Genomic DNA, 22,674 nt, shown 5'->3' with positions numbered 1-22,674 from the left:
ATTATTCCCCCCACGACCATGTGGCTGGGACACCCTCGGCCTGAGTAAATGACCCAAGATCACTAACCCACCCCCGAATAAAAGGCGGCTTTAAAAACAAACAAAAAAGAACAAGCTAGTCTGCGGCCATAGTCAAATATTATAAAGAGCCACCCACCGTAGACTAATTCTAATACCCAGACCATTTTAAAAATCAAGAAATACATCCTATCCTTCTTCCTAACCAGACACCCCCATTTTTATTTTCTAAATTCGTACACTTCCCGAGCCCCTGATTTCTTGGTCCAACACAGTCTTGTTTATACTTTATTGTTCAGATTTTAAGACCTAGTTTTTGTCTGCATTTTTTTCTTTCCTCCTACAAACACAAACATCAAAATGAGACAGTTTCAAAGCGAAGCGCCGGGCCTGTCGTAAACTCATTACCTCCAGACGTCTCGCCGGCTCGATGGCTTTATGACACCTTGGCTCTTCCTGTTTTCAAAGGGCCCTAGGTACCGGGCTGGCCGCAGGGGCGGGGGGACGCGGCACCTTCGGCCGGATCTGGGCCTTGGCTTTCCCTCCCAGCCCCCCTCTGCTTTTCCTTCAAGTCCCTTCTTTCATCAAGAGCCCCCCGAACTCTGCCCTCGCCCCCTCTTCCGCCCAGCGCAGGCCGCCAGGCGCCGCCGCCCCTCGGGCCTGCAAAGTGCGCTGCGCCCAAACCCTCACAATGACCTTCATTTTAGCCCCTGAACGCGGCCCTCAGCAGGCCAGGCCCGGAGCTAAATGCATACAAAACCTGGGTGAGGGGAGAGGGCGGTGGGACCGAGGTAGCTTCGGGAAAGAACCTTGACCATTTTGATCTCCTGAGGTCACTTTAGGGCTCCAGTGGGGAGGAGCGGAAGCTCCCAGCTGGCCCGGCGGGGCCGCCCCGGAGCCCGCCAGCCCAGGCGACCTGGAGAAGTTGCTCCGAGTGCACAGTGGCCTTCCCATTCTGGGTGGTGGGGGTGTCAGTGGCTGGGGCTCCCTGAGGGGTACGTTGTGCCAAAGCCCCAGCGAAGGGCGCTTTCTGGGGCCCCTCTGCCCCTCCGAGCGCCGCTGGGAGGCTGACACTGGGTCCGGGCACCGAGTGCCGGGGTGCTGGAAGCAAACTGGGGGAGGGACGAGCCGCCAGGGCCACCCAGGTGCTGCGCGCCAGGCTGCGTCTGCCACACAAAGGGAGACTCGGACCTCTCCGAGGGGAAGGCCCTCGGAGTTTTAGCAATGTAGGGGAGACGTCCCGTGAGGGTGACGTTTTACAGAGACAGAGAAAGCAAGCACACAGCGTTCAGGACCAGTGTCTGGGATCCATTCGATCAGGTCAGCATTTATTGGTAGGAAGCGGTAACATTTACAACTGGTCCTCAGGCAGGAGCCGGGAGGGCCTACACCCGCGGCTGCCCACGCGAGCCGAGCCCTCCTGGGGCTCCTCCGGTTCACTGAGAATGACACCCCCAGCCCCAGCCCCAGCGGAGGCCCTGGGCTCCTCTCTCGGCTTCCTTCCAGGCCTCAGCTGAGGGCCCGTGGGCTCCCTGAGGAAAGGGGGCTTTCATGACCGTTGGGCTACCTGGCTAGGCCTCTTCGGCCTCCACACTGCAGTTGCTCTGCCTTCATTCTCGGAAGTGGGGCCCGCGTGGCCCCTGCTGGCACAGCGCTAGGGGCTAAACAACAGCACTTTTCAGAAACATGGAGGACATTTACAAAGGAGAGGGCTGCTCAGGCCAGCGTGCACTCACAAAATACAGCATTTCCTAAGGAACCGACGGGGCAGGAAAGGAAGGGCGAGGGGCAGGACAGAGCCCCAAGCCCCTTGGTTTCTCCAACACATAAGCGAGCAAATACAGAGTCCCCCAAAGACCTCACAGACACCAACCACACAGTCACTTCTACCTAAAAAAGGGGTAAAATGTCCGAATCGCTGGAGAGTTTCTGGAAATCAAGCACCCACAAAGGAAAACCCCGCTGCCTTTGCAGGGCAGAGCGGTCCGCCTGGCGCCTCGCGGGTCAGTCCCCTTTGGGGCATTTCTCCTTGCTCATCTTTTTCATTTTCATCCTACGGTTCTGGAACCAGATTTTGACTTGTCTCTCTGTGAGGTTTAGAATCCTTGCCACCTCGTAGCGCCGGTCCCGGGTGAGGTACATGTTGAAAAGGAACTCCTTCTCCAACTCCAGCGTCTGGTACTTGGTGTAGGGACAACGCTTTTTCCGGGTGGAGCGCGCGTGGATCCAGTTGGCGGCGGGGTTGTCTGTGAAGAGAGGGTTTGGGGAAGGGGACGAAGGGCGGAGGGGAGGGAGAGACGACAGGGTGGGAGAGAGATCGTTAAATTAATTTCACCAAGGATGGTCGCTTTTCACAACTTGGGGGAATTATCATAAAATCCTTAATGCCCGCGCTCTGTTTGCCGTACAAGCCGCGCGCCCGGGGTAGGTGGTTATGGGAAGCTTTTTTATGGATGTGTGTTGCTCGCCTACGCTGGGGTAGCCTGCGAGACGTTTTTATAGGTTAGTAAAACTATCAGTTTTGCACATTTGAGCCTTACAGGTTTCAGCAATAAATCAGGGGGCAATTTCTTTCGCACTTACTTGGGTCAAGTTGCTGCTGCGGCGGCTGCGGATGCTGCTTCTCCTCCTCCTTGAGCGGGCAGCCGGGGCTCGGGTGGTCGCCGCAAGCCGAGGGCTCCGACGCGCCGCCCGGCCCGGCCCCGGCCCCGATGCCGGCCCCGGGCCGGCTCCCCCCGGCCGCCGCCGCCTTGTCCCGCAGGAACGAGTCACACGGGAACTCGGGGTCGCCGCTCCCCTGGGACTCGCGGGCCGCGGAGCACTCAGTCTGTTTGGAGGAGGAAGACGAGGAAGTGGAGGAGGAGGTCGTGGCGGCGGCGGCGGGGGTCGGGGCCGCTCCGGTTTCAGGCTTAATCCCGTAGTGGCGCCTGCTGGGTGGGCCGCCGGAGCCGGGGCCGGGGCCGGGGCCGCCGCCGCCCGCGCCGCCCGGGAAGCCGGGCAGCGGGTCCATCCAGGAGCGCATGTACCGGCCGGGCTCGGAGGCGGCGGCCGCCAGGGGCGGCGGGGGCACGTACGGGTGGTAGAGGCCGCTCATCGCCGCCGCCGCCGGGGGCTGGGCGGGCACCGCGGACCACGAGGCGGGGAACACGGCCGATTTGGGGGCAAAACTACACGAGGCGAACTCGGCGGCGGCGGCGGCCGGGCTGTCGGCCACACCTGCGGGCCTGCCCTGCGCGCCGGGCCCGGGCGGCCCGAAGCGCCCGGCGAACGCCTCGTCGCCCTCATGGCCTATGAGCGAGTCCACGTAGTAGTTGCTGAGGGCGCCGCTGGAGGACATGCTGCGCCGCGCGCTCCCACCCAAGGTTACTCTGCCCGCCGCGGCGCTCCCCGCCGGCGCCCTGGCCGCCGACTAGTTCGCGGGCTGCAGCCGCCACCATTGGTCGCGCGGCCCACGTGATCATATTTACCAATACCGGGAGTAAATCAGTCCGCTAAACTGGGGGCTGCTGTGATTAAAAAAAAAAAAATCATCAACAACATAAGCGCCGCAATTAGAGCCCGCGGTCCCGGCCGGTGCGCGGGACTTGGCCCAACCGAGCGCCGCCGGCCGCGCGGCTGCGGGACCGCACGCCCGGCCGCGGCCGCAGGAGGCGCTGGGGACTATTTGTCCGGCTCTTCCTCCGTGGTTCAGGCCGGTCCCGGCGCTGCCTGCCCAGCTCCCGGGCTCCGGGCTGCCAGCCGCGCGTCCCGGGCCCCCTGAGCGCCTGGCCGGACCCCGAGCAGCCGGAGCGCGGGCGGCCGGGCAGCCCCAGGCGCGCCGGGCCTCGGAGGCGGCCCCCTGGCGCCCGAGGGGAGTTCTTCTCCATGTGTCTCTCTTCCTCCCCGAACCCCCCCTCCCCGCACAGACCCACACACGCTCTCACAGCTTGTCGTGTTGTTTAAAACAGGTGGAAGACCTCTGTAATGATATTATGCCTTTCAATAAAAATTTTATGAGGTGCATTTGATTATAGATTAATGTGTCCCTAATAAAACGGACGGATGGAGCAGCTCGGAGGGCCTCCGCCCCCACCACGCTCCCGCCCGCGCGGCCACACACCCCCGACGTGAGGCTGAGCGCCCGCCGTGGCGGGACGCGAGCCGGGGCGGCCTAGCCCGCGGGCTGCGCGCGGCGGCGGCCACGGCCGAGGCTTCCGTCCGCCCTCGGGAGGTCGTCGGCGCCGCGAGGACAGCGGCGGCCAGGTGCCTTGTCTGCTCCGGGGCTGCTGCCCAGGCCCTGGAAGAGAACACGCCACAGGGCAACACCCAGGCTCGCTCCAGACCTGGCCCCACTCCCACCTGCCCTGCCTCCGCAAGGCCGCGTCTCCCGAGGCAGGGCCTGTTCTCGGGATTCCTCCTCAGAGGCCTCGGCTGAATGCTGGAGATGTCTTTAAAATGGTCTGGTCCTTGGGCCACTCTCTGACAAATTCTTTTTTTTTTTTTTTTTTTTTGCCTCCAGAAGTAAGGCTAGGCAGCCTTGAATCTGAGGGAGATGCCCATTGTCACTCCCAAATCCATGGTACAAAGCCTCAAAGCCCCGGCTGGGAACTGAGACAAAAGCAGCCGGGCGCAGGAGGACGTAGTCCTCGTACAAGTTGCCCAGCGCAGCTCTGGGAGGGCTCCCAGCCCACCTCGAGCCCCGGAAAGGAAGGGGTACATGGCTATTTATGGCCTGATGGGTTATTTTTGCCATTGGCTTTCTGATATTGTTGCAGAGGAGCTGCCTCTGCCTGTAGCACGGTTTTCCTCCTAGACATGCCCCCCTGTCAACAACTATGGAGCTCCCCACATCGTTGGGGAGACGGAAAGTTTTAAATTGCCCTCCTCCTGCCCAACCAATGAAGGTCTGGGGGAAATGGATTCCAGTGTTCCCAGCCTGGCATTCATTCGACCGGCTCTCTCCCACCCCTAGAAATAGCTCTCTTAAAAGGGTTCTGTCTTGAAACAGCGGAAGGTTCTTGGTTTGAAGGAGGAAGTTTAAAACTCTGAATAAATGTGGAGTCTGCAAAAGACTTCCTGGAAGAGGTCAGGGCTCTAATGCTTAGAGCCCCTAAATTGATTGTTTTTTAGGGAAAAAAGGGAAGAGATGAAAAGAACGTGTTCTGTGAAGCTGCTTGAAGCTGTTGGAGACCCTTTGAAACTGCAGCACAACCTGGAGTAACAAATTCTCTGTCAGCAGTTTTCCCCAAGGCCTCTCCTTCCTTCTCCCTGGCAGAACTAAATAAGTCTGCACTCACTTGGGCTGAGGATCCTCCAGTATATACGCTGGCGAAAGCTGGAGGTTTCCAAACCATGGCTGCAAGGGAACATTGGACTCCATGAAAAGTCATGTTCATTTGCAAAATCTTTCGCCCTTTGTACATTTTCTTGCCTCCCTGATACAGTGTCTGTAACCAGTATTTTGTAATTAAACAGGAGGGAGATTAGGGGGGAAACAATATTTTTTTCCTTAAAAAAATTCATGTGGATCACTAAATTCATGTGGACTGAGTATAAAATCCTTGAACAAGAAAACCAGGACAAAGTGGGATGGGAGAATTCACCCCTCCTCTGTTTGGCTGTGACCTGGCTGTCTTGTGCTCGGAATGGGAGTGAAATGGGGGAATGGGGGAAGGGGGGGGCAAAATTGGATCCTATGCGATGCTAAGCTGCTGCTTGTCCTTGTTCCTGCAATGGAGTCCCGGCGGCTTCCAGGTGGGCAGGACTGGTTTCAACCCAGCCCCTCATGATGGCATGCCAGCCAGAAATGGTCAAGACCCCAGTGAAAGCATTAAAAATAACAACCAAAAACAAAGAGAGAAAGACACATAGGTAGGGAGCTTTAAGGAAAAACCAGCTTGGGCACAGGCTCGAGCTAGCAGGGAAACTCACACCCATTGTGAATTCAATTCAACCTTTGGGGGGTCAGGGAGAGCAGACTCCTCTTCTTCCCTGTCTATGGAAACAGCACACGGAGGCTGGATTATCACCACCCCCCCCCCACTGCCAAATTTCAGGACCCTAGGCCTCCTCCAGCTTCTCTCTCCCGTGTCCTTTCCCCTGCTCTCCATCTTCCCCACCACCACCACCAACTGCTCCAAACAAGCAGTTTAACAGGAAGATCATCTCACCAAAGGCTTTTATTTCCACCATAACAAATTTTCATTTTAGAAAGCAGAGGGAGCAAACTCGTTTCCAGAGTTTATTGCATTATACATGCGACCAGAACATGCACAGAAAGGACAGCTTGCTGTTAGACTCTACCAAACCACAGATGCACCACAAGGGAGAGGCAACAAGGCAGAAGTCGTCAATATTCCATCTCACCAAGGACAACTGCTAAATTCATTTGTGAAAAGATACATTGTGATGTGCTTTTTAGTCCCCCTCCCCCCAAAGCTTGTGGGTTTTCTTAATCTTTTTAAAATATACATATATATATATATATATGTAATTTAAGTACTTTTAAGTACTGATGTATTCAAAATGCCATGGGATCATGGACTAACCACACACAGACCTTTTGTGTTAGGAAAACATGAAAAAGTCACATTGCTGGATGGATGAATGGATTGATGGATGCTCTACAGTTCCAATAAGTTAAGACCCAAATGAAAATGCGCAGTAATAGTTACCCTGCATTACGATGGAAAAAAATAATAAATTACACGTGCTAGTTTTTTTAATATATATATATATATACTCATAGGGATTACAGATCACTTGCAGCACGAACAAAATGACCCCAAAGTCACATTCTAGCAGGAAAACAAAACAAAAAAACAGAGAGCAATGGTTTTGTCTCCGCCTTCCCAGTGCTCCAGCGCTCCGCCCTGGAGCTCGGTGCCCCTTTTCTGATCTTGGCTTCCCACGGGCCTCGGACCTAAGAGAAGGTGAGGTTGGCGGTGAGTTCTCGGATCCGGTTCTCTCGGCTCATCTTCTTGAGTTTCATTCTGCGGTTTTGAAACCAAATCTTGACCTGCCTGTCGGTGAGGTTAACGCTTTTACTGATCTCTAGGCGGCGCTCGCGGGTGAGGTACATATTGAACAAGAACTCTTTTTCTAATTCCAGCGTTTGGTGCTTAGTGTAAGGGCACCTCTTCTTTCTGCCACTCTTTGCAGTGAGCCAATTGCTGGTTGGAGTATCAGACTTGATTTCCTCTAACAAAATTAAAGGGAAAAGAAGAAAAAAAAATCAAGAATTTTTTTTTTTCTCTCAGTCTTTTCAAATGTACCCTTGGCCATGACCTGGCTGACAGCCAGGTTGCTTTGGGAAATCTGATATTAAGCATTACTCACATGAGATGAGCCCTGGAAGGGATTTGTAATTGATGCCAGATTAGTTTAAATGCCCCAAATGACATGATAGGCCGGTACCTCGCCCTCTGTGTCAGGGTTCTCTCTCTCTCAACTTTCTGACCTGCACCAAACATGAGTACAATAGTAAACTTTCAGCATCTCCCCAGCAGCACTCTAAGTTAGTCTTCTCGAAACAGAACTGGAGTGGAAGAAGCAAGCCACAGCCTGGACAGGTCTACCGCCCTCCTGCTGCCTCAGGTCCCCAGGTCCGCCACTCCTCCTCACTTCTTCTAGGGCCCCATTCTCTTTCCAAATATCACCAAGAAACTCAGTGCACCTTTTCTTCCCTGCTGGACATTGTTGAATAACCCAGAATTTCCTGAATTTTCATGTCTTCTTGTCCCCACACAAAAAGCCTTGCCCCAGAAATGTAGCTCCTTAATGAGGCCGGCCTTTGGGCGCTGGGGAAAAGATGCAGGGAAAGGCTTCCTTCTCAAAGACCCCAGAGCCCTGGCTCTTTGCCCGGGCTCAGCCCTGAGGCTGGCCCTGCTGGGCGGGCTGTGCAGACCCTATTCTCCCCCCAGGCCGCTCTTGCTTCCTTTGCAAATGAATTGCAAAGCTCAAGGCATTTCCCCAGACAAAGCCAAGGTTACCTAGCCCCGAGGAGTCCAGGAGCCCTTTTCCACCCCCACCCAAGTACCAAATAGCCAAGCCGTCCCGTTCCTCTCGCCGCCCCCAAGCTCGCAGGATGCGGGGTGCATACGCTTAAACACAAACACGGTGCCTTGGAGCACCTTAAAATAATCGCTGGGTAAGAGGCAAAGCTGAGACTGCAAATCTGAGCAGAAGAAAGGAGGTTCTGGGGCCCTGTTTATGAGCCGCAGGTCATTTGCGCTCTTTTGTTGCATTTCAGATCTAGCTCAGGAAAAAGAAACCCAGCAAGCCCTTTCTCTGTCCACGCGCCAGCGGCGTGGAGCTAGGACTAGCCAGGAGGGCCAGGGAAGCGGAGGAAAGGCAGGCACGACCTCAGCGCTGAGATGGCCCCCTCTAAAAGCTGGGAGGAGCAGCACCTGCCAGTCGGGCCCGCCTGAGCCGCCCAGGCTCTGCCCTGAGCACCCAGGTGCTCCCTTCGCCAGGCTCCCGGGCTGCACGCCCCGCCGGGGTGGCGACGCTGCTCATACCGACCTTTGCTTTCCTTCTCCTGCACTTCAGGGCTGGACACCGAGACCTCAGCCAGGCAGCTCCTCTCTTCCGGAAGGCCGCCCTTGGCCTCAGGGCTCTCCACCTGGGAGACTTTGGTGGCCTCCTGGCCGCTGGCGGGCTCGCTCATCTTCTTCTCCATCTGCAGCTGGGCGGCCGGGAGCTGCGGCTTGGCCGCGCCACGAGGGTTGAGCTGGAGCATGACTGTGGAGCTGCCTTCGGGGCTGTTATTGTACTCTTGGGTTTTCCCAGTGGCGTAGGTCTGGCTCAGTCTAAAATATCCAGGGACGGGAACCTCGGGGTTCTCAACGGGGCAGGACTCGGGGACCAGCCTCTGGTACGAAGGGACCTCGGCAGGAATGAGTTTGTTGCGCTTATCAGAATACATGCAGCAATTGGATTCTTCCTTAATGTTGGTGGTGAAGGAGCAAGTGGGAACTTGCTGTGTAACAGGTTGCTCTATTCGACAAGATCTGTTCGGGTCTGTCCAACTGTCTACTTGAGGTATATACGGATGCACATTCATACCCATATTTTGGTGGTTCACTTCTCTTTTGGCCAGAGACGGGAGCAGTCCACAGGTTTGCATTCCATAGGTCCCCATGTCTGCGCTAGGTGGTGGCATGTACATGCTGGCGCTGCTCGAATAAAAACTGTCACTCCTGCAGGCACTGATCAAGGAATCTACTAAAAAAGTATTAGCAGCAGGAGAGCTGTTGGGAAAGGACATTTTGGGGAGGAATTTGAAGAAGAGAGATTGTGTCCTTTGTAAGCTGACATCTCTAGGAAAACATTCCCCGTGTAATTGTGGGTGCCTCTGCCGACCACATGACAACCAAGCCAATGAGATTTGAAAATGGCCTTGAGCCGCAGCCTCCTCGCAGGTCACGTGCTCCAGAGCCCGGCCAGCGGGCCGCGTAAGCGCGGACAACAGCGACATCTACTACGCGTCGGAGATAGTGCGCGCTGAAGACAACCGGCCCAGTGCTCTCCGCCGCGCGCCAGCCTACCCGGGGCTCGCTCGGCCCGCCCGCCCCATTCGCGTCCCCCACTCGGGCCTCCGGGCCACGCAGGCAGAAGGAAAGGCTCGGCCGAAGGGGGCCTCGGGAGGACTCGCGCGGGGAGGGAAGCCGGAGCCCCGTGGCGCCAGCACACAGAAGCATTCCACGCACACACCCAGACAGAACGCTCCCGAGAGGGCCAGGGCCGGGGCCCGGGCGGGGGTGGGGGCCCAGGTTGGTTTATTTTTGTCCGGGGCAGCCTGGAAAGGTGAGTTTATTCCCCGGGCTCCGGGACATCCTACCGCAGAGGTCCGCAGGAGAGATCTCCTGCGCAAAGACGCAGCCAAGGTATCCTGGGGAGCAGAGGCCAGAAGGGCCAGGGCCGCGAGGGCCGACAGGCCACCCAGCCGGCCCGCCCCAGAGCCCTCAGGACGGCGTGGGCCCCGGCCCCGGCTGCTCCTCAGGCCTGTCGGCCCGGGCTGCGGGTTCCTCCGCGCTCCGAGGGCTACTTCCAGCCTTGGGCTCTCGGAGGAACCACACCCCGATCTCTGCGGGCCGGCCGCTGGCAGCTTCCAGACGGGGACAGTCCCTCGCCGAAGCAGTTTCCTATCAGCAAAAGCGTCTCTAAGGTTCCCAGCGGAAGAACTAAACCGAGGTTTCCCTCCCCACACACCCTGATGATAGAGGGCAGAGAAGAAGGAAAAGTGAAAGAAAATATTTTTTTTAAAAAAGGAAAACTCATGACCTCAAACTCTAGAAGTTTTCTAAAACTGACTGGGCCGAACAGGAGAGAGATGCAAAGGTGTCAGTTGGTTCTTCTGCAAAGAAAAATGTTTTCCTTTTATGGATTTTGTAAAAGCATTGGTTTCTGACAAGTGCGAGGTACAAAAGGTTGTGGAATTTATTAATACATATTAAGAAGAATCAAGGCGATCAATAAAATTCTCATCTACATTCTTGGGCTCCTTGGCAATTTTCTTGCTTCTGAAGGTTTTTAAAGAGTTATACCCGCCGTTGCCACACACGGGAAGATATTTTATTAACAAATCAATCGAGACTTTGTAAAGGATAAGATTAATAGTTAGGATTTAGCATAATGGCGTTCACTTTATGAATTATTGAAAATTATACTATTGATTTTTCCCCTTCGCTACTAACCAAGAAGGTCAATTTTTTTGGTTTTAATACAAATCGTCAAATGTTAAAAGCTATACTTTTGTCAGAATAGAGTTTTATAGTTTTGGACAATCCAAATAATCTAAAATATCTGACACAGTTTTGCTTGGGTGAGGAGAGGGAGGCCAAGAAGAGGTGGGGGAACAACCTGAGTCTCCCGTTCTCTTTGGTGAGGGAAAGTTCTCTAAAGAGGATTTGGTCTGGGGTTGTGGCTGAGCTCATTAAAGAACCGCCACCATCACGCCATAGAAACTCCGAGTTTTATGAGAAACTTCTCCAACAACTTCCTCCCTTGTTCTCCGGCTGCAAACGGTGAGCAGCCCTTTGCGAGCTCCGGCCTCGGGGCAGCAGCGGGAGCTTTAACCTTGATTTCCACAGGCTTCCCCTGGCCGAGGGGCCGGGCCAGGGCGCCGAGCCGTGTTCCGGCTTCCGGATCCCCTTCACTGCCCCCGAAAGAGGAAAGGGGTCCCGCTAACTCGGAGGGTGAAGCGGTTCTCTGCTGCGGAAGGCATCGTGTTTTCTTCTTCCCACAGTGCCCTGTTATGGGCTGGCCTTGGGTTTCAGGCCCGCAGACTGAACTTGTGGGCAAAGTGGGTTTCCGCCTCAGCAGAACATTTCTTTGGAGCCCGATGGTAATTAAAACGCATCAGCTTTCTGGGGGACCTGCTTGCCTGCTTGCTCCTTCACAGAAACCTTTTCCACCAAACCCTTTGTCAGCCCCTCCCTAAAAGGAGTCTCCCCTGGCTTGGTGAAAAAAAAAAAACAGGGGTTGGACACTATTTTCGGCCTTGGGATGGCTTCGCCTGTCCCCTCGCAGTGTCCTTGCCCAAACAATAACCCCTTTTAAAAAACTCCGCGGTGGCAATGAGACAGACCTTTTAAACCTTTACGCAGCTGTTCAAATACAACATCATTGTCAGGTTAAAAGCCTAGTGCCTCTAACGGCTGCGGCTGCGGCTGCGGGCTGCTGTGTGTGCCCGGGAGTCTGAGGGCTCAACATTACATTACCTTTCGGCAGAGTTGTCTGTGTTTAAGCTTGGGGAGGGAGTGAGGAAGGCAGAAAAAGAAAGGAAAACCTACCTTTCCACTCTAGTCTGCTAAGGTCCTGTTCAAAGCTAACAACCACTGACCAGCACTCCGAAAATTGCTTTCTCACAAGGTGGAGATTATTACTATCCCAGCCACAGCAAAAGCGTGCCCAGTGCTGGACACCGTGCCCGCCGCGCCCGCTCTCGGCAGGCACCCTGACGCCGGCCTGGCGCTCCAGCATGGCCCTTTCTCCTCCTCAGCCAGGGGGCTGCCAGGGACTTGGCTGTCCAGGTCTCCCTGCCCACGCAGAAGGCTAGGCTGTGTAATCTAATCGGGGATTTTATGCCCATCGAATGCCCTTTCATAATCTTTATTTATACATAGAAAAAAACAGCCAAGCTTAAAAACAAAACAAAACAAAAAACCAGCGTTTCCTCGTGGAGCAGAGAGGTCTGCCAGAGCAGGCAGGCTCTGCCCTCGGAACCTGGGGGCCTTGCTGTGTCAGCTCCCTGGTGGCTTGAACTCAAAGTCACCCCCACGTTGGGTTTGGTTTTAAGTAGGTGTTCAGTTGCAGGGGGGAAAAAATATATATATCAGATATTTTTGTATGAATTATCACAAAATTCTATTTTATTCTTTTTCAAATTTCTGCCTTCAGACCATCTCTCCTTAAGGCTAGAGACTGCCAATATTTCAAAGAGATTTTATTTAAAAAAATTGAGCAGAAATAGTTTTAATATAAGAGAATACCTGGGCAGGGGAAAATGGGAAGTTGGTCTGAGACCGTAAGGCTAAGAGAAAGCAAATGGAACGAAAAGGCAGTGGCTTGCAAGGCCAGCCTTTATTTTGCTTACGAGTATTTAATGTGGCTACATAACCACATTCTCGATCATCTTTAGATCAGTGGGAACAGTTACCATTAATAATAAATCAATGTTGCACCATAAAAGAGATGAATTTCCATGTTTGTACTAAGACATCTTTCTCCCTGGCACAGCTCTTTCCGTAGAAAAATTAAAGGGATCATGGCTTTATCAAGAAATTAGCATTTGTAATCAAAAAGTAGTTTGAATCTGCTCTCTCTTGTCACCAGGAAGAAGAGCAGAGGCCCCGGACCTGAGTGCATTTGGGGGCTCCTAGGTTTGCCTGGAATTTGGGCCCTGGGTGACCCCGGGGCTTTACTACTCTTTGGGAGCAGAATGGATGGAGACAAATTTTAAAAGCTGGCTCCCCAAAGTGCCCCTCGGGGTTGCACGGTGCACCCTCCAGCCAATGCGAAAAGAAATCAAGGGAGCAAATGGGGAGACTTGGGAAGCCAGCACCAGTTTGAAGAGGGGTCTGTGGAGACGTGCAGTAGGCCTGGCAGCCAGGGAGCCTCTTTTCGTAACAGACACAAAAGAGTCCTTACTTAGCGCATTTCCCCTCTACTTTAAGACAGGAGACCTTGGCGACCCAAGATACTGACCACCCCCCACGAGCTGAGCCCACAGCCCTGAACCATCGGGAGGGTCCAGGTTTGCCCCTCTCAGAAGTCCTGGTCCAACTCCCTGGCCTTCTTCAGGCCCAGCGTGGGCAGTGCCTGGAGGAAAGGAGCCGCAGCCTGGGGGCACCCTGGTGTTCGGAGGGCTGCCAGCCAGGCCCAGGGGCCCACACAGCCACATCCCCCCGCCGGAGCCACCTAACGAGGAACACAACGGTCCGTGGGCGGGGGAGTTCTCACCCCGTGTGGATGAGGCCTGGCTTAGACCAGGGAAATGTTGCTTCACAATGGCTAAGCTGGACCCACAGTCCGACAGACTGGAGCCGGGGTTCCCGCAGGGAACACCCACGCCTCTGGCTGGCACCTCACCGGGGTGCCCACGTCCCCTCAGCCACCCTGGAGCCCATGCCAGCTCCCAGGGGTTGATCCGAGGCCTTTGGAGACAGTGGGGCCGCCCAGGCAGGCTCTAATTCCAAGGATTGCATGCGCTTCACAATGAACTTCGGGGAAGAAGGGCCAACTACCCACCCTTAGAAACCCACATCCTAGAGACCTCTTGTTTAGAACCCCCCTTACGGTCTGAGGATGGTGACACGGGGACTTTGCCAAGGGGAGGGGTAGTGGCGGTGGTGGTGGTGAGAACGGCACCACGCAAGACAACTGCTGGTCCCCAAATCCAATTCCGCTATCGAAGTCAGCAGGCGGCTTGCAAGGGTGACCAAGGGTGTGTCAAATGCAAAACCCGTTTGCTTCCAATGCAATACCGATTCCACGACACCTACGAGTATAAGTGTTAAACAGGGACAACCTGCCGCTTCCCGCAGACGCATCAGCTCAGCCTGGACCGGCGCCTCAACTCATCGTCCTTCCTGAGCCTCCCGGTCGCTACTCGTGGCTCTTGGCGCCAGGCTCGACCTAGGGGGACAGGGGACTTCCTTGCCCAGAAAGACACCCCTCAGTTCCGATTCGTCCCATTTTTTCCTGGGAGCACACTCAGCTAAGTTGTTGGCGCCCTGATCTGTCTTAAACAAAAGCCTTTTAATCTAATCATCGAAAAAGGTCGGAGAGCGCGCAGGGCAGACGCGGTTTGGGGAAGGGGTGGTCCCGTCCTCATACCGCTGTCCGCACTCAAACAAACAAGAATATTCATTTCCCCTAATTTAATTAACTCGCAGTGGCATGACCTATTTTGAAATGCACATATCAGTCATTTAAATTTTTCTCCTCAACACCACCAGGTTATAACAACAAAGTACTCTTTGCAACAGCTTTTTCTTTAAGGAGACAGCGATTAGGTGATCGGGTTTTTTTGGTTTTTTGTTTTTTCTCCCCAGAAATCTGGGTAGTTTTTTTTTCTCTGTTTTTACACAACTACCCACACCTCGTAGCTGCTTAGGACAAGCAAACAGCAAACAAACACCTTAGCGGCCGCCTGTTTCTAACGGGCTGAGACTGACTATTAGAATCCAGTAATGGATGATATGGAACTGCGGCTTCCCTGCGGACCGAGGCTTTCGGAACGTGAGCGCGCCCTCGTGTGGCTCTCCAAAGCCATGCAAACGGAAAATGGTACCTCTTGCCTAAGGTGGTGGACATGCAAGCTTGCTACATTTAGCCGCAGCTTAAAAAAAAAAAAGAAAGAAAGAAAGAAAGGAAAAAGGATGGATTGAAAAAGAAACCAGTTTTAAGCTCCTGGAATGATCATACGAATGCTACTAGGTTACTGACATTTTAACGAACACCTAGAATTTCAAACAAAGGAACTCCCTTCCAAATGAAAATACTGAATTCTAGGCTTTGTTTCTACTGCATATTTCACCAAAGGTTGTGCGATGCTTTTAAATATGTATATATATATATATATATATATATATATATATATATATATATATATATATATGTACATACATATATATATGTATTTGTGCCATGTCATAGAAAGTGCAGTAATTTATTTGACAAGGTGACAATTTTTAAAAAATATAACGAAGGTGTAAGTCTAAATAGAACTTCCTTTCCCAGATGCCTGCTTTTAAAACCCAGGTTCTTCAATAGAGTAAAGGGGACTGCTCTCTATGACCCCCCTTCAAAAAACACCCCACCATTTCCTAGCCGTATTAAAAGCATTCTGGTAGACATTTTATTCTAACTAGTGTTTTTAAAAGAAGTCAAATGCTATTGAATTATACTAATGCTTGAAGGGAAATTAAGGTTATTGATCCTGAAATTAGGAATTTGCCTAGATTTATGGTGAGCCATCATATGATTCTGTGTGGTCATAAATGTGTGGGGATCAGGATGTGTGAGCATGTGTGTGTGAGAGTGGGTGGCGGAAGAATATCACAGAAGAACCTTAAGGCGCCTAATTATTCAGAAAGGTTAAAGGTGATGACCTTGACATTTTGGAAGTTCAAAGGCATACACTTATGCACTTATGTTTTTTCCTTCCTCCAAAAGCTTTGGCAAGTAAAAAAAAATTGCATTTGGCAATGCATGCCTCTTCGGAAGAGGCATGTGGTGCTGTATATCTTATGGGTTTATAATTATCAGTTTTTGGATTTGGGGCTTATCAAAGGTTAAGAGTCATAAGATTCACTTTACTCTTTTCAGAGAAAGAGAAGATTTTCTCACTCCTCTGGTTTATTGCACATTGCGGAAATCTCTTTTGGGCCCACCAGAAGGTGTATAATATAACCCAATTAAGCTGTTTAGAACTTTGGCTTTTATGGTGTTGTCTAGACAGTTCAAGGTTTTGTAAACAGCCTGGCCTGGTCCTGCAACATAAAGTGCACTGCACCCTCCACCACATTTTGTAACTTGAAGCGATAAATGTGGGGAGAACTGGGTCTGTAGCCCTGGGCCCTGTTTCAGGAAGGGGGCTTATCTTCTCTGCTCCCAACCTGCTGCAACACCAGCAAGGACCCCAACACCTCTCTGCCCACTGATAACTTCCTTTTAGCAAACGTTCTTGTCCTTGAAGGGTTCTAATATTGGTTTCTTCTTTTAAGGGAACTTGGACCCTTGACATTTTGCTAACAGTAAATGTAGAGTTTCTAACCAGTCTTTTAAAACAGCTTTTACTTTCTCAGAAATTCTAAATGTACTCGATGAAGGCAGGCGAACTGTTGCTTCCTGTGCCCCTGCGGCCCCAGCTGTATGGTCTGGAGAAAACAGCACCAGGGTCACATCTCAATTCAAGCTTTCATCCCTAAAATGATTTTAAAAACCCATAGAAACCTAGCAGCGGGGATGGGGGTCGGTGGGGGGAGCAACTCTTATTTTTAGTGGAAATAAAAAGCGTTTCACTTGATTTTCAGTTGTATGGGGCCAAAAGGTTTTGGCCACTAAGATATCCTAATCAGACACTAAACTTATTCAAAGAGGAAAATTCATACAGTGTATTGAAACTGTAACCTCCATTTTACTAGAAACCATTTATTCACACAAAAGACAGTGAGTTGTGCCTTGATAGGACAGACCAAAGGTACATTTCTGAGTTTAAATAATTTGCGTTCACCAAAGGGGGAAGGGCAGGGTCCCTTAAACTCAGAACAAAAACAAGTGCCTTGCAACCCAGGCCTAACTCTCTACGCATCCCACTGAGTCCCCACCGGGACCTGGAGAGAGGGAGGGAAACAACAGCACGCGGGCGGTAAAATTGTAAAGGGACGTTTGCATTTACCATTTTCCCCTTATTAGGATCCGCTCGGCCATTCCCCGGCCTCGTCCGCAGGCAGCAGTGGTCGCTGGGAGGTCCCGAGGTGACAGTGGGAAGAAATGGTGGAGTTCCGCAGAGAAGAGGCGTCATTAAACCCAAGGACCTGGGGCCTGCCAAGAGCAGGCTGGTGGGGAGGAGGGTGAGTGAGTGGGGCTTAGGGGAGAGGGGCGCTTCCTGGAGCTCTCAAAATAAGGGATTTCCAGTGAAATACTGCAGACGGTCTCTGTTCAATTTCTTTTCCTTCATCCTGCGATTCTGGAACCAGATTTTGACTTGCCGATCAGTGAGGTTGAGCATCCGAGAGAGTTGGAGTCTTTTCTCTTTGTTTATGTACACGTTAAAGAAAAACTCGCGTTCCAGTTCGCGGATCTGGTACTTGGTGTAGGGACAGCGCTTTTTCCGGGACCGCTGGGGGGGCACTGCAAGGCAAAGAGACCCAGGGGTGAGAGAGGCCGTCGCCTGCCAACCCCCGCCCACCCTCCCGCCCAGGCCCCGGCGAGGGCCAGGCCTCGGCCCTTTGGGGACGTCCCCTGCCGCCGCTGAAAGGCCCTGCCTGCGTCATGGAGGATGATATATGGGCGGGCACAGGCGAGAGTGCGGGCGTGGACGCGTGTTCACACCCGGACAGACACAGACACACAGCCTGGCCCCGAGGTGGGGAAGCAGAACGAGAAGCACGTTCTGGGCTGGAACCCAAGGGGAGAGGAACACCGGCGCGCTGGGACCTGCTCCGCTCCAGCCAGCGGAGTGCTTCGGCCCGAGGCCTGGGGAAAGTCCAGTTCAGGGATCCAACTGTCCTCATCCCACCCTGCTCCTTAAAAACTGGAGGCCTGAGTGTCCATCCTTACAAACTGGCTTGAAACCTTCCCTTCCTCTCTCCCTCCATGGTCTCCAGCACACACACACCCCAAACTAGGGGAAAGCTCTCTGCAGCGATTAATGTCCTCCTCGAAGTCTACCTTAAGCCCACCTAAATTGGTTTCCTATCGTAAACACGCTTTACAACGGTCCGGGAAATCTTATAGGATGTATAAACCTCTTCGAATGCTTATAAAGTAGCACATAAAACGGCGCAAGCGGAGGGAGGCCCCCGCCGCCCCCCCCGCCGCGCCCCGCGCCGCCCGCCCCGCGCGGTGCCTACCTGCGCCGCCGCTCTTCTCGGGCCCAGCCTCCCCCGGGGGCCCCTCGCCGTCGCCCCCGCTGCTCTCCGCCGGCCCCTTCGGCTCCGAGGCGGGGGGCGCCTTGGCGCAGGGACTGCCCCCGCCGCCGCCAGCCCCGGCCTTGGGGTCGCCCTTGTCGGCGGCGCCCTCGGGCTGGGGCGGCGCGGGCGGCGCCGGGGGCTGCGGCCCGGCGAAGGGGGGCCCGGGCGCGGCCTCGTAGAACTGGTCGAAGCCCTGCGGCAGGATGCCGTTGCGGCCCACGGCGCTGTAGAAGTTGGAGGCGGCGCCCGCGGGGCCGTGCGGCGGCCCGGGAGCGGCGCACACCGGCTCCGGCGCCTTGAAGAGCACGTCCGGCCGGCGGCCCGCGGGCGGGAGCAGCTCGCGCTGCATGGCCGCCTCCTCGGCCGCCGCCGCCGCCGCCGCGGCCGCCGCCGCCGCCGCGTAGTAGGGAGCGTAGCCCCCCGCGCCGCCGCCGCCGCCCCCGCCGGGGCCGCCACCCCCGCCGCCGCCCCCCGCGCCCCCGCCGCCGCCGCCGCCGCCGCGGTACGGCCACTTGGCGCGCTCCAGGCCGTAGTCGCGGAAGGCCACCTCGCGCACGGGCTGGACGTGCGGCGTCAGGTTGGAGGAGTAAGGGAAAGTCATCTGGCAGGACGACGGCTGCGACAGGAACGACGGCTTGCTGGCGAAGTCCGACGGGGCCACATAGTAGGCGCAGCCGGGCAGGTACATGCTGGCTGCGCTCGGGCCGCACTCGTCAAAGTCGTTCATGGCTTCGCGGCGTGCGCGCCGGCGAGCCCCGCGCCGCTCCCCGCACAGCCAGCCTGAGCCATTGATCGCACGAGAGGCTTGGGCCAGGATCAACTAAGCAAAAATCCCCACCGGGCGCTGACGTGCAATTCATCTTGATTGATTCTGGTGGTAATTATGTCACGTGACGCCATGGAGAGAAATGTCCTTATATCTATATCAGCGCTTGCCAACACGCCCCGGGACGGCTCCTGGCGCCTAGACGCGCGCGCCGGGAGAGGATCAGCCGCCCTCTCCAGCCAGATCTCCCTCGATGCCCCCTGACCAGGCCGCTCCGCAGAACGGTCACCTGTGCGCCGCCGGTGGCTGCCACTGCTGGGTGCATCTGCCACCGCCGGGCTGGGCCGCCCGCCCGCGCCGCTTTAAGTACGCGGACCGAGGCTGGCGGGGAGGAGGAGGGAGGGGGAGGAAGGAGGAGGCAGGGGGAAGGGAAAGAAGCGGAGAGCGGAGGGGGGAGCCCGGCCCGGGGCACTGGGGACTAGGTGTGAGGGTGTGAGGTTCCCACTCTCCACACCCCTTTCTGCAGCCACTCCCTCCCCCGCGATGCCGCCACCTTATGCAGCTTGCCAGCTCGGAGCTTGTTGGTTCTTGTTCACGGGGCGTGATTGAGCAGCTCTTGGGGCGCAAGGAGCCCTGATTTACGTATTTCTCTGCCAGGAGCTTTCACCAAAGAGTAACTTGGTTCTCTCCACTCCTGACCACGGGAGCGCGAGTGCCAGCCTCGAAAAAGCCACTCCAAAACCCTCTCAGGAGCTCACCCGGGCTAGGGCCTCAGTGCCCACTTGGCCCAGTCCTTCTGTCCTCCCTCTGTCCCTATTTCTTTCTTCTTCCTTTTTCTCTACAGTCTTCTCACTTCTTTCTCCCCTGTTCTAATTGTCTCACTTCCTTCTCTTGTTTCCTCTTTCCTTCCTCTTATTTTATCTCCTTTTCTCTGCCTCCTGATACTCTCTTCACCTTTCTCCTAACTGTGTGTCAAAGCCTCTTTCTAGCCCCTGTCGCCTCTCTGCCTTTTTCTCTCCCAATCTTAAAGCCAGAAGGGAGCTCAGCTATCGGAGATACCCTGTCACCCCTCTAGGAGCTGGAGGGGTCTGATGAACAAAGGATCTGGCGTCCTTTTCTCAGGGTGTCCAGCCTTTCCTCTTCCTGAACCAGAGGCAAACCATCCGTGCCTCTGCCCTCCTCGCCCTCTCTGTTTCCTGGCCTGGACAGGGACCAGCTTGCTTCATATCCAGCCTTCCTTGCCTCGGAGCCCCGCCAAGGCCTAGGCGTCCGCCATGTCTCCCCGAGTCTCCTCCAGTGCCCCGGGCCCGCACGGCCACTGCCTCTCCCTTTCCCCACCTCCCTCAGCGTGGACGGTCTCTCTCAGCAGCTCTGCCCTCCTGGCTCAGCCTCTCTGTGCCACTGAGCGTTGAGAAGCCCCCTTCCACTTGCCCCGAGGCCTCAGTCTCCTCGTGGCCGCTTCTTCCCTCTTTCCTAGCCTAAGGGTCCAGGCGAGGCCTGGGCTCCCGCCTCCCGACGAGCCAGCGCTTTCCGAAGGTAAATCAGACTCTCAGAAAGAAGCCCCTGAAATACCAAATCTCAGAATGCAGGGTAGGAAGTTGCCCCTCTCCCCAGGATCCCTCTGTCCCAGCAATCGGAAGCACTGGGTCGTGGGCCTCAGCCCTCGGCCCAGGGCAGGCGGCGCAGGCTGGGAGTCTGGTTCTGTCCCTGGCCCCCCGGCCACTGCAGTGCCCGCGAGGGTGGGGTCTGCCCAAAGTGCCGAAGGCAGAGAAAAGGCGGGTGGTCGAGCTCATATCTGTTTTCTGGCCGACGGTCCCCCCTTCCTCCTTTAATCCTCCCTTCCCTCTTCCCTCCCACTTTGCGTTCTCCGCCCCCTCTTGCCTCTGCTTCCCTCTGAATGCGGCGTAAACTGGTCGTGGGGACTGGAGGGCGAGGAACCCCCCCACTCCTCAGGACACCCGTCCTGTGGGCGCCCTCCTCGCGCTGACACCCGGCCCCGACTCCAGCTCGCCCCTGCTCTCCAGCCAGACCGCCAGCAGTTATCTGATCCCCATCTCCATCCCTGTCCCAACTCGGCCTTTCTAGCTCCTGGTCGACGCCCTGGTCTCTCTCCTAAAATGGCTCCCGGGACCCTGCACACGGGCCCTGCGGCGGCCCTGGACCCGGGGCAGCAGCGGAGGGCCCCCAGCCGGGCCTTTATGTATCTGGGGGTACACAAAATTCTCGGACCTTCTCTCTGCACAGGGTGGGGCCGCCATCTCGCTGACCCCAAAGGAGAGATTGCTGACCGCTTAGGAGGGAGATGGGGAGGAGGACGAACCATTCAAGTTCAACGACATGGCGCTGGCGGCTCCGGCAGGACCCGGGCTCCGGCGGGGGCGGGTGCACCGTCGGCAGCAGCGCGACAGTGTCTCGGGGAGCCGGGCCCGGGGGACCCCTCTGCGCGCGTGCACGGCCCGACCCCCACACCCAAGCCTGGGCTTTCGTTCTGGGCCCAGCCCGCTTAGCCTTGTGGCTCCAGCTCCCTCCTCGATCTTCACCCCAAGCCCAAGGAAAAACTCAACCTCCCAACCCGCGCGTCCCTCCCGAGAACCTACCGTGAAGCCCCCGGCGCGGTGGCCTCGTCCTGGCCGGCGCGGCCCCCCGCGAAGCGCAGGGAGCCTCCCGGACACTCCCGGCACCGCCAGCGGCTCCGAGAGCGGCAGCGTTCCGCGCAGCGCCCAGACTCGATGCGCTCATTTTGAGCCACCCAAGATAAGACACTAACTTGACCTTAACTTTGTCAGGGTGCCCCTGGTATCTGGAGAACGTGAGCAGACACTGTCTGGCAGCTCTCGTAAAAGCTGACTGGGGAAGGGTTTCTGAGTCATTTCATTTATTGCCACTACAGTTCTGCAAGAAAGCTCTTCCTCCCTGCCAAACTTTAATTATTTATGCTCTTTAAGGAAACGAAAGACGAGGAGAAACGCGGGGAGAACACCCGTAGCCAGTCCCTAAATGCAGAGCCTTAGGAATGGGCTTCCTAAGTCAAGTACTGAAGGACAAAACAATGTGGGGAGATCATCTTTGTCCACGGAAGATCGGACAGGAGCCGCGCCCCCCACCACCACCAAGGTGGGTGGGTGCAGCTGGGGGAGGCGGGGTGAGGGGCACCCCCCACGCACACACACTGAATATTTACAGCGGTTCTGGATTTCTCCTCCACACCCCACCCCCACCGGCTTCCCGGAAGCCTCCCCAGCCCGCGCCCCTTGGGGAGAGCCCCCAGGCCTTAAGAGCGTCCCCACTCGGCCCTCTGAGCTCCAAGCCGATTGAGTGCCAGACGAAGCAGTTTTTTTCTCGTTTCAAAACCTTTTTCTCGGTCAAGAGGCCTGCCTGGACTGCAGCATTTCGGAGAACGCATTTGTCTTTGTGAGAGGGAATGTTGAGCACTCAGATTTCAGCATCCTTTCTCTCGCCGCTTGTTTCTTACGAATTTCGTCGTAGTTTCAAATCCCTGCTGGAACTTCGGCTAGGAAGGGAGAGAGGACACCGCCGCCTTTGGTTTTTGTGCGGATCAGTAAAAGGGGTAGATTTGAAGAACATTGCCGAAACCATAAGCGAAAGACACTTAGAATAATTTCAATCTCTTTAGGGAGTGGTCTCCATGAATATCTCCTCCCACCCCACATCCCAGGATAAGGAGAAAGAGCACGATGATTTAATGGTATATATCAGAAAGAACCGGTCTTCACATATTGTCTCAAAGCCTGGGTTTAAGTCCGGTTT

The 22,674-nt window shown here is 55.3% G+C and overlaps 3 protein-coding genes across 4 annotated transcripts; all 3 read right to left on the bottom strand.

The window, feature by feature from the left end:
* Positions 1-1,318: 1,318 nt before the first annotated feature.
* On the bottom strand, positions 1,319-4,101 carry HOXD9 (homeobox D9). Its single transcript, XM_066346042.1, is given in 3 exon segments — positions 1,319-2,264; positions 2,602-3,392; positions 3,394-4,101. Coding segments are annotated over 3 exon segments (1,119 nt in total). The 5' UTR covers positions 3,480-4,101; the 3' UTR covers positions 1,319-2,022.
* On the bottom strand, positions 2,736-19,158 carry HOXD11 (homeobox D11). Of its 2 annotated transcripts, none has more exons than XM_066346043.1 (3): positions 18,081-19,158; positions 16,904-17,358; positions 2,736-2,845 (listed from the first exon to the last, which is right to left on the bottom strand). In XM_066346043.1, the coding sequence occupies exons 1-2, from the start codon at positions 18,865-18,867 to the stop codon at positions 17,123-17,125; spliced, it is 1,023 nt and encodes a 340-aa protein (XP_066202140.1). In that variant the 5' UTR covers positions 18,868-19,158; the 3' UTR covers positions 2,736-2,845; positions 16,904-17,122. The 2 variants fall into 2 exon arrangements, with proteins under 2 accessions (XP_066202140.1, XP_066202141.1); XM_066346044.1 differs by lacking the exon at positions 2,736-2,845 and adding an exon at positions 7,083-7,197.
* On the bottom strand, positions 6,189-9,325 carry HOXD10 (homeobox D10). Its single transcript, XM_066346041.1, has 2 exons — positions 8,521-9,325; positions 6,189-7,197 (listed from the first exon to the last, which is right to left on the bottom strand). Exons 1-2 carry the CDS (start codon positions 9,263-9,265, stop codon positions 6,920-6,922), a joined length of 1,023 nt encoding a protein of 340 aa, XP_066202138.1. The 5' UTR covers positions 9,266-9,325; the 3' UTR covers positions 6,189-6,919.
* Positions 19,159-22,674: the final 3,516 nt, after the last annotated feature.

Source organism: Saccopteryx leptura, chromosome 7, assembly GCF_036850995.1.
Source record: "Saccopteryx leptura isolate mSacLep1 chromosome 7, mSacLep1_pri_phased_curated, whole genome shotgun sequence".
In the NCBI taxonomy this organism is placed as follows: domain Eukaryota; kingdom Metazoa; phylum Chordata; class Mammalia; order Chiroptera; family Emballonuridae; genus Saccopteryx; species Saccopteryx leptura.
This window is presented reverse-complemented; position numbering and strand designations above follow the sequence as displayed.

Bases quoted from the DNA above. Each gene is read 5' to 3' on its own strand.
- HOXD11 (XM_066346043.1), bottom strand. From the start codon at position 18,867: ATGAACGACTTTGACGAGTGCGGCCCGAGCGCAGCCAGCATGTACCTG. The intron at 17,359-18,080 runs GTAGGCACCGCG...TTTGCCTTGCAG, and splicing joins CGAGAAGAGCGGCGGCGCAG to TGCCCCCCCAGCGGTCCCGG.
- HOXD10 (XM_066346041.1), bottom strand. From the start codon at position 9,265: ATGTCCTTTCCCAACAGCTCTCCTGCTGCTAATACTTTTTTAGTAGAT. The intron at 7,198-8,520 runs GTCGGTATGAGC...TAATTTTGTTAG, and splicing joins GCAGGAGAAGGAAAGCAAAG to AGGAAATCAAGTCTGATACT.